General features: G+C 40.4%; 1 protein-coding gene across 1 annotated transcript in view; it reads left to right on the forward strand.

Moving 5' to 3' along the window:
* The window catches only part of cdk14 (cyclin dependent kinase 14), a gene marked incomplete at both ends in the record, with an annotated part of 117,760 nt that overhangs the window by 48,635 nt on the left and 54,232 nt on the right, over window positions 1-14,893 (forward strand). Inside the window, 5 exons of the mRNA XM_083894614.1 lie at window positions 2,596-2,841; window positions 6,398-6,492; window positions 7,726-7,805; window positions 8,948-9,042; window positions 12,141-12,203. Of these exons, the coding sequence (XP_083750740.1) occupies window positions 2,596-2,841; window positions 6,398-6,492; window positions 7,726-7,805; window positions 8,948-9,042; window positions 12,141-12,203 (579 nt within the window). The remainder of the gene's footprint in view (window positions 1-2,595; window positions 2,842-6,397; window positions 6,493-7,725; window positions 7,806-8,947; window positions 9,043-12,140; window positions 12,204-14,893) is intronic.

The raw sequence follows: 14,893 nt of genomic DNA on the forward strand, positions 1-14,893 counted from the left end.
TAGAACGATATAAGGTTCTTCGGCTTGTCCTCATAGGAGAACCCTTTTTGGCTCCAGGTAGAACCTTATTATAAAAGTTCCACCTAGAACCCTTTTAAAACCCTTTATTCAGGAAAGAGGTTTTAAAGGGTTCTCTGGATCAAAATGGTTCTTACTGGAACTGTTAGTGTTATCAAGAACCCTTCCCGAAGAATGGGTTTTTCAGAAGCAAATGGTTCCAGGTAGAACCTCAGCCCTTGTAGAAGGACCCTTTTTGAACCCTTGTTCTAAGAGTGTACAGTAGAACAGTATTTCTGATTTTCCTCCAAGGACCACCAGAGGAAGCTTGCGTACCACTTGGCAGAAAACATACCACACTTTGAGAACCATGGAAGTAGAGCATAGAGTCAGTCACTGGCAAATCAGTAGACCAGAACAAACCAATTTATTTACCTTTTGAAAAGGTGTCACTATCATTAAAACAAACAAACAAAAAAACATATACATATAATCATGAGAACGCTTCAGTCACAACACAAGCCGTGCACTTTCTATGAAACCTAACTCACTCCTTAGGATGTTCTTGCACACCATACAGCATAAGTTAAATCATTTACAGCTGGCACTTGACTATCATGTGTCCAGTGTGGAAGAAGAAGAAGAAGAAGTAGCATATTCACTTTCCTTATACATTTAAGAGCTTAAAAACTAGTAGCCGACATTTCCATTTGAAACCTCGACATTTGAGCAAAAGTTTCTGTGGAAGTGGTAGGGGCGAAAAACTGATGCAAAAAAGTGCGAGTATTAAGTAATAATTTGATAGTTGAAGTATTTCAGTCAATAAGATGAGTTAGTATGAGGTACATACAATTGTGTTGATAAATAAAGATATATTACTTTATATGTGCATTTATTTAGCTTATTGTAAACCCAAAGATGTACATACAAGTAATGTGAAATTAAATAAAATGAATATAAATAAATCCAAATGTTCACATAGACATGAAATAAATCCTGAATAAAGTATTAACAGTGGAGCTGCTAATAGGAAATCAAACAGCCCAAAGCACAAACAAACACTCATTTGTCATCAGCATAAGGCTGCTATTAAAGAAATAATCAATACAAATGTAATTTGCAGTGGGGGGAAAAAAACATAATCATTGTATTCATTCAGAATTTCCAATTGGGATTTCACAAATATGTCACAACGTCATGCAACTGTGAAAAGTCCGGAAACGCATTAGTGTCACAGAAAAGGAAGTCTGTATTTTTTTCGGGCACCGTTTTTCCAGTCTGTCCTCGTATGAAACCCGGCCCAAGTTAAACAACAAGCCTCTGAGCTGCAAGACGACTCCTCCTTGTGTATTAGGGTAATTAGAAGTTCTTCCTGCAGGGGAGCCCGGGCCTAAATATTTAATCTGAAGGCAGCTCGTGGCAAAACATGTCATGCCGCCTGCGCCTTTTGTGTTCAGTACACACAGTCCATGGTGGAGGAGCAGCTGGTGAGTTTGCTGTGTGTTCTTGGAGGATGGATGTGAAGCGAGGATGGCCAATTTTGTAGAGAGACAATTGTGCGTAGTTGAAGAGATGTGTGTCAGTGATAAGGAGGGATTTTGCACAGTAACGGAGGCAGAAGTGTAACGGCAGCTAGTGTTGTGTACATGTGTGTAGTCGTTGAGTAGTCAAGTGAGCCTGGAGCTGTTTTGATCAGGAGGGAAAAGAGAGAAGAGATAAATAAAAAAAAAAGACTTAGCAGAGCGGTAACAACAATGCTTTCCATGGAGGAAACCCAGGCTGACAGGGATGAAAAGCAGGCAGTGTCAGGAAGGCATGGCTGTGGAACGGTGGGTAAAGCGGGTCGCTTTTCCCCACCGGGAAGGTTGAGGGTTTTGTTGCCAGGTTTCTACGTGCCGATTTTGTTCCTGGGCAAACGCTCAATATGAAATTGCACCTGGCAACTGTGCTGGCAATGTGTGAATGAGCGTCAATGGGGAGGAGAAGCTCTGCGTAGAGATACGCTGGATGAACATATGTGTGAATTAGAGCAGAGAAATTTTTTTCAATGGATATAATGTAATTAGCGAGTTGCAAAGGCTGCGGTATATGATTATATGTTTTCAATTGTCTAATAGTCTCTGCAAAATGTTCAAAATGTGTGAGAAAAAAATGTATAATCTAACCTAAAAATACACTAATGCTACATCACATTTATATCCCACTGAATATTGAATGACATTTTGATCTTCGTTTATCATATGATATTTTTCAGCTTCTTGAATGTGAATATTTTCTGGTTTCTTTGCTCCATATCATTAAAATTAAATATTTTATTTGTTTTTGGACAAAACATTCAAGAACATATGGAACATATGTAATTTCCAAGTTTGATAAACATTTTATGACATTTTACGGACCAAACGAGCACTCGAATATAAGAATATAATAGACAGATTAATCAATTATGAAAATACTGTAACTTTGAGTGGTCATCAAGATGAGAAAATCACTACATCAGTACAAATCATATGAGGGGCCGTTATTGGTAATCACGGTTTTTCTTTTATGCTAATCTTTTAATCTTTGCCCTCCAATTTTCTCCTCCTTTTCTCACAGATATGTGTCACAAAGATGTCCACACGCAGCTGCCAGGGATCAGACTCGGTCATCAAGCCCCTGGACACCATCCCTGAGGACAAGAAGGTGAGAGTTCAGCGCACGCAGAGCGGCTTCGACCCGTTCGAGAAGCCTGCCAGTCAGGTGAAGAGGGTCCACTCTGAGAACAATGCCTGCATCAACGCCAAGACTTCGTCTGCTGGCAAGGAGTCCCCCAAACTGCGCCGACACTCCAGCCCCAGCTCTGTGAGTTCCACCTCTGCAGAACCATAACTACACATTACAGCGCGTCGGCCTTTTGGCAAAATCTCTGTTTCAAAGCGTTATGAAGCGACTGATCAGATAAACTTTTCTTATTCTTCACACTGCGGGTGAAAGGATGGATTATGGCTTCTGGCTACGTCTGTGAAATGCACTTTTGTTTTTCATGTCGACAGCAGAGTTCATCACAGTCCAATCAGTTGTCCTTGCTTGTTTTTATGTAGCCCTTTATCATTTAAATGAAAACTTGACTTCTCGGGTGGAGATAGGGAGGGAGGGGGGGATAAAACACAGCAGCCTTGCTCGATTCATTACACTCGTGGCTTTTGCTGCAGCAGCTTCATCAGCGGCCTTGTTCAATGTGGAAACAGTTACACCGGACTGAATTAGACCTCATTTTAGCATGAATAGGAGCGTGGGCATGAATGTGTGACTAGAAGGCCGACTCAACTTTGTGAGGACACGAACAGCCTTAATCTTTTTGCAAGACAACTCGCAATTACAATAATATGCTGCAGTGTAACCAATATGTTGCGAGAGAGTCGTGTAAAAATCGTTCAAAATCGAAGAATACAAAATGTAAAGTGCAGGATACGGAGCAAATCACATCCTTCTAATTGCTCTCAACTTCCATTTACACTCTTAGAAATAGAAGTGCTCAGTAGTGCTAAGTATATAATGTTCTTCAGCTTGTCCTCATAGGAGAACCCTTTTTGGCTAGAACCTTTTTATAAAGGTTCCACATGGAACCCTTTTGGAGGGTTCCACCGAGAACCCTTTTAAAACCCTTTATTCAGGAAAGGAGTTTTAAAGGGTTCTCTGGATCAAATTGGTTGATACCGATTATTCTTATTTCTAAGAGTGTGTTCCTCTCTCAAGGATCCCAACAAAGAGTCATGAAGAAGCAGTCATGAAGATTTCTCGGCAGTTGCTTTCTGTTTGTTTCAGGTGTGTTGGCGCCTTTCCTGAACCATTTCGCTCCTCCATACGTCTAATTGATGCCAAACCTAATGATTTCCCTTCATCTGGCAAATGCGATTTTCAGATTATTCTACACACTTGTTTCCTTTTTAATTCGACTCCAAATGCGAGTGTGCCTAATGAGCGCGCGGGCAAATTAGATTTAATACGTGTGATATGGGGCTTGACTGACTGCCTGCCAGCATCACTGCGAGACATTAATGAATCGCTTCAGCCATAATTATGAAAATGTGTAAATGGCCTGTTTTTTGTTTAGACAGCGCAGCAAACCTGACGACCTCACAGACAAGGTCTTGGGGTTGAAAGGATAAAGGGTGGATTCTTCCGCTGGCACTCGCTTTAGTAGCAGATAATAGGTTTTTAAACGGCATCAAACACTTACTGTATAGAAGCTTCTAACTAGAAACTGCTCTTCAGCCCCACTTTATCCATTAGAGTGTCAACAGCCCGGCTCCACTTCTTTCTTTCTTTTTTTTTTATCCACTTCCGAAGTGGATTTTATCGCGCATCACAATCAGAAGCACTCACAATAAGTTGATTGGGGGAGAATTCCCATCAAGAGGTCAGTGGCGTTGTGAGCGTGTGAATGTCAGGTGCCTGAACTCAGAAGTTCTCAGAACTTTTGTGGTTCTCTATTCCAAAAGAAATGATCTGAGGAAGGTTTGGCAGAGGTGCTCAGCTGGCGACTGGGATCTGACTGGCAGAAGTGAGCAGGCAGATGGTGAGAGAGCCAGTCCAAACCACACAGGTAGGCGAGGGAGAGCTGGACATGGGAGAATGAACCACAGACACAGACTGAGAGCGCATTAGATATGAGTGAAAGTGACAAACAGGCAACTTAGAGCCAATATAAACGTGGCCATAATTATGTTACCACTGAGGTGATTGAATGAGGGGCTAGGAGATTGAGATATATTTTTAGAAAACAACAAAAAGAGGCACACATGCGTGTCCTTGGTCAGACTTTCCAACAACACTGTAAATGATGCTGAATAGAGGGAACAGCTTAATTAGACAATGCGGATGGAACCACACTGACAGACTGTTTCGAAGGAGTTGAGAGTGTAATCTACCCAGGCCAACTGAGAACCTGAGGTCAGGAGGTCAGAATACGGTGACCAGATGTCCTGGTTTCAAGATGAGTGTCCAGAGGTCCTAAAGAAAATATCTGTATGACACTAAAATGTCCTTCCTCACTCCCCATCCACTATATGAAACTTTTTTTGTATGTACGTATATATTTAATTCAGGTATGTACACTACCGTTCAAAAGTTTAGGGTCACCCATACAGTTTTCCATTAAAAGTCACACTTTTATTCATCAAAAAAGTTGCAAAATGAATAGAAAATATATTTAAGAAAATATATTTAAGACAAGATTATAAATTATGATTTTTATTCAAAATCATAATTTTGCCCTTCATACTTTGCTCTCGTCAAAGAACCAGCAACACTGGACATATTCCATTACAAACCAGACGTTTGCAGCTAGAATAGTCATTTACCACATTGTGTAGAGTATGTAATGTATAGAGTGTATTTCTTATTAATTTAATGTTATATCCATTGAAAAAAGTGAATTTCCTTCAAAATATAACTTTTGGTTACGGTTGTGTCCACTTTTGACATTTATAGCAATGGTGAAGGCTACGTCTCTCTCTCTCTTCCTGTGTTTGTGCCACAGCCAGGCACAAACACAGAGAAAGGTAAATGAGGTGGATAAACGGTGTGTGAAGTATGGACATGGCTCGAACGTTATATTCACGAGCGCTTCGCGGCACATCCTCATCCAGTGTGACCTGGCTGTTCCGCTTCACGTTCCTGCAGCTCGCTCTCATTCCTCTCTAGGCTGTTTTTACCAAAGAGCTGATCACTGTTATGATATGGTTTTGGAACAGTAATCCTTAATTTATTTAGCTAACGTTTCCACCGCGCGGAGTCTTTAGGGTTATTAAGGATGGAGAAGGTGACTTGGTAAACTACAGCCGGCTTTGAATCCTAACTTCCTCTTAATGTATGGTGTTGTTAGAAGTGGCACATACCACATTACCATTTAATTCCCAATTAGCTGACATATCTGTCAGCTAATTAGCTAGTTTGTAGCGCCACACTTTAGATGCTAGCCCTCTGTGCAAGGTATCCCAATAGAAGGGCCAAAAAAAAGTGCCAAAAAGTGGGATGACAATCTTCGTAATGTTACGTAAGTAAAAAAAATCCCATATTCAACAGTATTTCATCTGTGAATGATCCCGCAATAAGTTGTAGTTTTAGAATTCAGCTCTGGGCTTGATTTCCTCTCAACAGCAGTTAAGTTTCTCTGTGACCTGCGGGGAAAGTGATTTATGAAAAGTTATGAGACGACTGTTAAATGAAAGCAAGGCACCAGAGTCTCTCTCTCTCTCTCCTCCCGTTCGCTGGCATTACATCTCCCCGATGACGCGCTGCAGATTTTCACATCCTTCACAGGCGTGTAATGACTTCTGGGAAAGCCTCGGGAGACTCTTTCTTTTCTGGGTTGACATTACTTAATCTTTCTTACCTGTTTCTTTAACTTCCCCAGCCCACGAGTCCCAAGTTCGGAAAGGCGGACTCGTACGAGAAGCTGGAGAAGCTGGGAGAGGGCTCGTACGCCACGGTGTACAAGGGGAAGAGCAAGTGAGTAGCTGCGTTCGTGTCGACTCACTGTTTAATCCCGTCGCTCTTCAAAAGAGCCACTCATGCACGCTGTGAATATTACATTAAATTATACAGCTGAGCTATAACTGCATATATTAATTAAAGCAAAAAGCAATAACAGTTTCACAGTATAGTTTCATGCCACTTTTTTTCTCTATCCTGCGTGCGTGCAATCTCTTTTATTTTAATCACTGTGGCGTGCATGTTTTTTATGGCCTCATTTTTTATGTTTTGTTGCTCTTCTCTCAGGTTTTGTCCACACAATATTAATATACGAGTGTGCGCAGACTCTAATCTTCTCGGTAACAATGCTTATGTTGCTTTCCTTTTTATTACAGCGCCTTTGATTGGTGAGCTTCATTCCGGTTTAATCCTGTGGCCTTGTACTCGGGGTCTCACTCCACTGCTGCTAAATTACATTTTCTTGAGTTGAGACAAAATTGCCGTCCATTCTGCGAATCATAATCATCACTTTTCCCCGAGAAATCAAATCCTGCCGCAGACTCTTTTATGGCCATTTCATCCACATACACTTTGGAGTCATAGTTATTATTGACCTGACATAGTTATTATTCAGGAATTCATCCATAGGTACCTGACATTTGTGTTATTATCTCATCCTTCAGGGAAAAACATAAATAAATAGATGAACAAAAATGAACAAATAAATGTCACAATAATAAGTTAGCAGTCATTGTTATTATTAGAAATCTAATGTATGACCCTGGTAAGGAAGAGCATCCACTGCTCTTGTGACTGTGACTAAAAGAGGGAAAACAAAGCCAGAAGGGGGAGAGGAAATAAAACAAAAATAAACAAATGTTAATTGAATTATTAACCATTTTAGACTCTGTAGAAGCTGTTTAATCCATGCATACCTTAGAGCCATAACTTGGCGATCATCACCTAATCTCATCAGGAAAGAAAACAGCGGAGTAGAATGAGTAAATAGATACATGAAATATATATTTTTTTATTATTATTATTAACCCCATTAGGTATTTTAACCACATATTCCTTAAAGTCATAGTTCAGTATCACAGGAAATTAAAATTTTGACTCCGTCGGGGAGAATAATTTTTAATTAAATCAACAAAACACTTCTCACCTTTCCCCCGGCTTCTTTGATTTTAATATATTATTGTATTAGGACTCATGAAATGTCATTTTTTTAATCTATTTAATCTACTTAATATGCCGTGTCTCTGCCAGGGTGAATGGGAAGCTGGTGGCTCTGAAGGTGATTCGCCTCCAAGAGGAGGAAGGAACGCCCTTCACGGCCATAAGAGAAGGTAAGAAGTGAAACAGCTTCAGGTGTTTGAAGATTTACAGGTGCGTAACGTTAAGGAGGCACCTTTTTTTTTTTTGGTTTTCATAGTATTTGAATACGCATTTCATATGTTGCAGAGACAAGGGCCTCTTTTACAAGTAGGAAGTGATGAAAATAGAAAAACCTTCCATGGGGATTAATGGGGGTTAACTGGAAGATTTCAAAATTGAATGGCTGGTCCCAAACCCAGATCAAATGGGTGGGTTGCTTCAGGAAGAGCATTTAGCAGGAAAAATATCTCCCAAATCAAATATGGGGCTGATCCACTGTGGCGCCCCCTAGAGAGGGAGAAGCCAAAAGAGCGGAATATGATGTTGTTTCTTCTGCCTCCTGCTCGACAGTATTCTATAACTCTATATTCAGTCTCTTTAAATGATCCAAAATCTCCAGTTAATTCTCAATAATTTCCAACCCTACTTACAGGCAAACAAAGAAGAGCAGCATGTCATAATGGTCTGCGAAGGCCACCATACTCTCCTGACACACTACACAGGGAGTGTATATGGCTTACATACATATTAAGTGCATGTGGCTTATTCTAAGGCTACAAAAGCAAACACATTTTTATTCCTTAGAGATTAAACGCTCATACAAACAAACGTATAGATGGATTTTTTTCAATGTCTGCCTACAAACCTTCCTAAAAGTGGAAGATACAACTTTAAACAACTTCAAGAAGCTGCTAATGTGTGTTTTGATTGTTGTTTCCCTGCACATAGAGATATAGCCAAGTCTATGACTAATGTCATAATATTATAATTCTATTATTCCAAGTCCTCTCTAATGTGTTCCTCATAGGAGATTTGAAAATGACATCAACGTCTTTGCTTGTACAGTATCATCTCCCTCTTCTTATTAACAGTGTCTATCACTGTACATCATAGCAGTGCTAACAAATGAGTATGGGAACTTCCAAGAGTAAATCCATGCTGTATTCTCTCCCGTGTCTGTTTAATCTTGCTTCTTTTTTTAATCCCCATGTATGTAGTGAAGCCTGTAGGGGCCTGTGTTACATTCTTAATGGTGTAGCTAATGAGGAAAGGCTCATAGTTTAAGTTCTCAGTGCCTCACACCAAACACTTCTATTCTGCTCTGTGTCCTCAGCTTCTCTTCTGAAAGGCCTGAAGCATGCAAACATCGTGCTCCTCCATGACATCATCCACACCAAGGAGACCCTGACTCTGGTCTTTGAATATGTGGTGAGTTTGCACTCTGTCAAGCTCTGAGTTTTTTTTTTTTTCAGCATTCAGTTTGGACAAGTGAGGTCTGGAAAAATGCTAAGAGTCTGTTTTCAGTGTTTATTTAAAGAGGAAAGAAACCACAGCTTTTTAAAGGGGGGAACTGAGGTCGTTGCTGATGTCTGTGTCCTTACTTCCATCGATTTGGTCTGCTCACGTTTCAGTTTTTGATATCAGACCCAAAGACACATGAGCTGTGGATGTTGTGAGTGGCATTGTCTTCTTAACAGGTTACTTGAACAATGTGAGAGCAGCTTGAAGTTTTTTTCCGCTCGTGTGCCAGGAAGCCATTATATTGCAATTATTGTTCTCCTATCGGACACTATGGACACAAATGTCAATGTCATGAGTCTAAAAGTTATATTTTGACATAAACGTGGACAAATCCAACAGTTTCCAGTTCCAACAGAGGATTCAGAAACACAAATGATTACTAAGTTAATAGTTGACCAGTTTTAATATTTTTTTTTATAATTAAGACGAGCTTTCTGATTTTTCAGCTTCTTAAATGTGAATATTTTCTTTTCTCCATATGTAACAAATAAAACATTACAACTGAATCGTTTTGGTTAGTGGACAAAACGGCGGCCGACAATTTTCATCATCGACTACGCAGATGCATCCTGGGTGCCAAAAATGTCCCCCAAGTCCCCGGGCAATTTAAAGGGACCATGGTCACTAGGCAACCGTATTTGCTAAATTATAATTAGGGCTAGGCGCATTCACGGCGTCAACATTAACGCATGGCGCGTTTCCATGACTACAGACTGGAAAAAGTTGCGCATTGTTAAAATTAGTTGCTAAAGTAACGCTATACTTTAAAAACAGAGGCACACATACGCAGTACACAGGCACGCTGGTTATTTGTAGCGCTGCTCTTTTCGATTAATAAACAGACCGCTCCAGTTCGACTGTAAGCGCGCTAACGGTGCTAAAGGAGCTAATGCAGCTAACGGAGCTAACTGGTAAACGGTGCCTGGACTCTGGTATCGCAGCACGTAAACATGATGTCATGCGTGTCTTTTTCCGGCCAGTCGTCATGGAAAGGCGTCATGCGTTAACGTGCGTTAACGTGCGTAAACGTGCGTTAACCTAGTGCCCAGCACTACTTATAATATAACTACTTATAAGAACTCATTGATCATTTCAAGGTTTGGTAAACACTGATCATCATTTTCTGACTTTTTATTGACCATAATTATGAAGTACTTCATTAATCGATTACTGTATGTTAATCCTTAGTTGCAGCCCTATTATTTTGGCATATGTGTGGCACTGACCATCTTCACTCCAGATAACAAAAGACAGGACGACACACATTTTCTCCCAGTGTTGAGTTTCTTCCTCAAAGAACACCCTCTGATTTGTGGATTGGAGGCGCTGGGAACCAAACGACTCCACTTCAACTTTATAATCTGGTATTTACCAAGTCTGAATCCCAATTATTTTAACGGGGATGTATTACACCGATGAAATGTTAATACCTGGCCTGAACCGAGCATTTATATTCAGGTCAGAATCCGAGCGAAAGCCAAGTGTCTCAACAAAGAACGAGCTGACTCAGCTTTCCATCACGACTGCACTTAGTGCAGAGAGAGACAGAGAGATAGTGCGATGCTCCTCATTTGGGCGATAGAACATATGTCAGAGTTTCAGCTTTGAGAGGAGTTTTGGAAAGACTCCAGCGTAGAGCTCAGCATATCATGTTTAAATAAAGAATGAAAGCCTATATTTTGTCGAATACATCTTTTGACACAATTCTTTGGAATTATATAATGAATTTATTGTTCTTTCTTTGACAACATTGGTAAATGTGGTAGAAAAATAAAGAAAGACAGAAGATGTGGAGACATGATGCAGTGTTACTCTGGCCTTCACGTCTGCTTTGTTAGTGAATGAATGGCCGTTTTTATGAAGTAACACTTGGACGGAGTGATTCAGACAGACGCTCATTCACAGATGCACCTTTCAGTCTGAATGTTCTCCATTTCAGTTTCCATTTCTTTGTTGTTGTTTTTTTTATTGTCTGCTCTTTCACAACTCCCCTTGTTTTTCTCTTTTACGCTTTTCCTCATACTCCTGCCTCTTCCTGTCAATCATCATTAGCACTGCGAGGAGAACAATAGCTTCAGATTGTTGCAGTTATATAAAAAAAAAAAATCCCTCTATATGTAAAACAGCACAGACTGATTACTGCGCTGAGCACAAAGCGACGCACACGTCGACATCAGATGCTTTGTGTGGCGACAATACTATTGTTATTGTGATAAAGACTCACAAAGAAGACACTGCCTTTGCAGTTTTGTTTTGTTTTCTCTTTCACAAAATATCAGTGGTTCATTTTTAGTTTCAGACTCCAATAACTGTGTCCAAGATAAGATTTGGTATTTCACAATAAAACGTCTCAACCATTATGAACCAATATCACAAATCCAAATATCTAGCTGCTGTTAAATGGTAGGTAATGTGGAGTAATAATGATTATAGTGGAAAATAGTTGTTATTTTTTTTGTGTGTAATTTATCATTGATATTTATATTTCGTAACACCATTTAATATTAAATTATGTTTTGTTTGCTTCTATTCCTATTTAATTATTGTTCGATAATTATTCGATAATTTGTTGAATGTCACTATGGCGATGGAGACAAAGACAGGTAAAGAAAAGTATATACACCCTTAGAAATGAAAGTAGAACCATATAAGGTTCTTCGGCTTGTCCTCATAGGAGAACCCTTTTTGGCTCCTTTTTTATAAAGGTTCCACCTGGAACCCTTTTGGAGGGTTCCGCCAAGAACCCTTTATTCAGGAAAGGGGTTTTCTCTGGATCAAAAAGGTTCTTACTGGAACCATTAGTGTTACCAAGAACCCTTGAAAAACCCTTTCTTCAGTAGCAAATGGTTCCAGGTAGAACCTCAGCCCTTGTAGAAGGACCCTTTTGGAACCCTTATTTCTAAGAGTGTAGTTTCTCACGACCTTTGACCTTTAATGTTGCCTTACGCTTGTTTTAAACATGTTTGCACGTTTAACATTTTTTTTCCTTTCTTCTTCATTTACAGCACACAGACCTGTGTCAGTATATGGACAAACACCCCGGGGGTCTCCATCCAGACAATGTGAAGGTACAGTGAGTTTAATGTCTGATATCATTCTCCCTGATCATGAAAGACAGTGATTTCTCCTCGTTGTCCACACTCAGAGGCACACACTCTCTCTCCCTCAAACACAACACGAGTGATCAGTCACTGGTGTAGGAGTGTGCCGCTGACATACTGTGGATGAGCAGGTGTAAAGTGATAGAGTGAATGAGGCCACGTGATGCGTGTGTGTGTTAGGATGTTCTTTCATGCAGGAAAGTGACAGTTCAGACTACATTTGTTCAATAACGGCTCAAACCTTTCTTTTGCCGTCGTGGATTTACATAAGTAATAGAGTTATTCCTGCTGACTGTAGCCTCACTTATTTTTGCATGAATAATTAAGGATTATTCTGATGCAGCAGCAGCAGCAGCAGCAGCAGCATCAGTGTTACTGGCCTCATGCTGACTTTGTGACTTCTTGGTGAAACGTGTGAGTCGTCGCCTGTAATCTGATTATGGGGTTTGTGCGGCGCTGTTTGTGCTGAGTCTACGCGGCGTTCTCTGAGTGTGAATTGAATTGCCACGCGGAAACAAAGTAGAAATGTAGATGCGCTGGACCATATCATGCAAATCATCGCACCGATATAGATCAGCGGCACATGAATCATAGTCCTTTTTTTGTGTGTGTCTGTGGAAGTGAGGTTGTTTTTAATGTATCGATGCACACTGAGAACCAGCTTGAGCCGCAGATTGAGACAGTGCCAGCGGGGACACAAAGAATAAACAGATTTCAGCCATTTAACAAAATGGCTCACCCAATAAAAGTTACACCTGCTTAAGGCTACGGCGTCATAAGAATTTGTTTGCTTCTTTATCTTGCCGTTAAACTGCGTTTACCCATTGTAAACTTGCAAAAAAAGTTTGCAAAGCGCACCTATGTCTGAACGCTGCTGCTCTAATGTGGCCTCTTTACGGTTACTTTGTGACAAACGCAAACACATTTGAATCTTACTGGGGGGCAGCAACTCCTGCGTTCAAGTGCGAGAGCAAATTAACGTTTAAGACACACTCTCTTGCTTACAGCTCACATAATCATTGGTCAAGTACGTATGTGCGTGCATGTGTGTGTTCTGCAGTTGAAGAAGCACTGAAGTTTCTGTTTTTATGAGCCCCATTTAAATCTATAGAAAGCGGCCTCGTCGCGCACCGCTCCGTTAACTTTTTCCCTCATCCGTGCACTCGGCTGCAGTTTGTTAACAGCGGCGCACTAATTGAACACAAGTGCTTATGACCTCATCCGTCCATGGCTGCTGGAGTGCTCGTGTTATTAGATTACTGCGGGGGAGACCGTGTCTCGGTGACATCTCCATCTCCGCGGATCGATGGGACACACGACAATCACGGAGCAAAGTCTACCGATCCCGAACAACAGCTGGCATTTATTCTTACGATCACGTTACTGTACACGCTCGTGAGAGCGATGAAGGCATCGGTGTCGTGTCAGTATAAGGACATGGGTCAATATTCATCAAATAAGTAAAACATGGGCGAAAGCTCAATAAAACAAAACATCTTTTTTTCCTGAAACGTGTTGGATTTAAAAGTTGTGTTTATGTGTATTTACGTGCATTTACGTGCATTTACGTGCATTTACGTGCATTTATGTGCATTTACTCGTATTTATGTGCATTCGGTGGGCCCCAACTGTTCCATTTCTGGCACCCCTCCCTTGGGATAGCAGACTGAAATGGTACGTTATGTCAACTGATTGGTCGACAGAAAAAACGTCCCTTGCGACCATTGTCGCAAATCAAGCAGAAATAAAGAGCTGCTGGATTTTCTCCTTTGTTGCCTGTTACGTCAAGCTACGAATCTGGCAGCCCACACCCTGCCCACCAAGTAAAGGTAGTGTTCTCAGTTGAAACGCAAGCCTGACCCAAGGCTTTACCATACCAAACTGTACCATGCTGTACCAAACCGAACCATGATGGAAACACGGCATATGTTAGTCCTGGTTGCTGTAATGTTGGCAGCTTTTCAGATAATTCAGCCTTTTTTTTTTTTACAAATTTTTTTTTCAAAAAGTCAGGTAATCAATTAAATTTTCAATTCAATGGCAGACCTTCACAAATAACAATTTGCCTCAAACAATTTATCATAACGTGACAACATCTGTCCTTAGTTCTCTACAAGGCAAAGAAAAACTGCAGCCAAGTGAATCCCATTCTTGTGAAAGAGAAGGAAAAAGTGCAGAAACCTTGTGAGGGATCGCTCTCTCGCTCCTTGGACAGACAAAAGTGTCATACACGTCACCCACTGATAAACACCAACGTGTGATTCATTATCTGTGTATACACGACTGTTTACAGATCGTTGCTTCTCGTCTTTGGTCAGCTATGTTCGCTATGTAAATACAGCGTTGACATAGTTTGACTCTGTGTCAAGATACTGTTTGACCCGCACGCGTCAGTTAATCTGAACTCAACGGGAGAAAAAAGGTATTTAAAGAGTGAGTTTAGCTTCCACGAACAAAGTGTTCATATTTTTGCCCTTAGAAACTTAATATTATATAATATTCTGAGTACAATGTTAACTCAGTGAAGATGAATATTCTACAAGTACCATAACAAATTCCAGATCGAATAATCGAGTTATCAAAAAAATGTCAGGAAATATTGATCAGTTGTTTCTCAAACCTGGAAATGATTTTCTGAAAATGTGACTTGTTTTGCC

Source organism: Microchirus variegatus (genome assembly GCF_963457635.1).
Source record: "Microchirus variegatus genome assembly, chromosome: 1".
Taxonomy (NCBI): Eukaryota; Metazoa; Chordata; class Actinopteri; order Pleuronectiformes; family Soleidae; genus Microchirus; species Microchirus variegatus.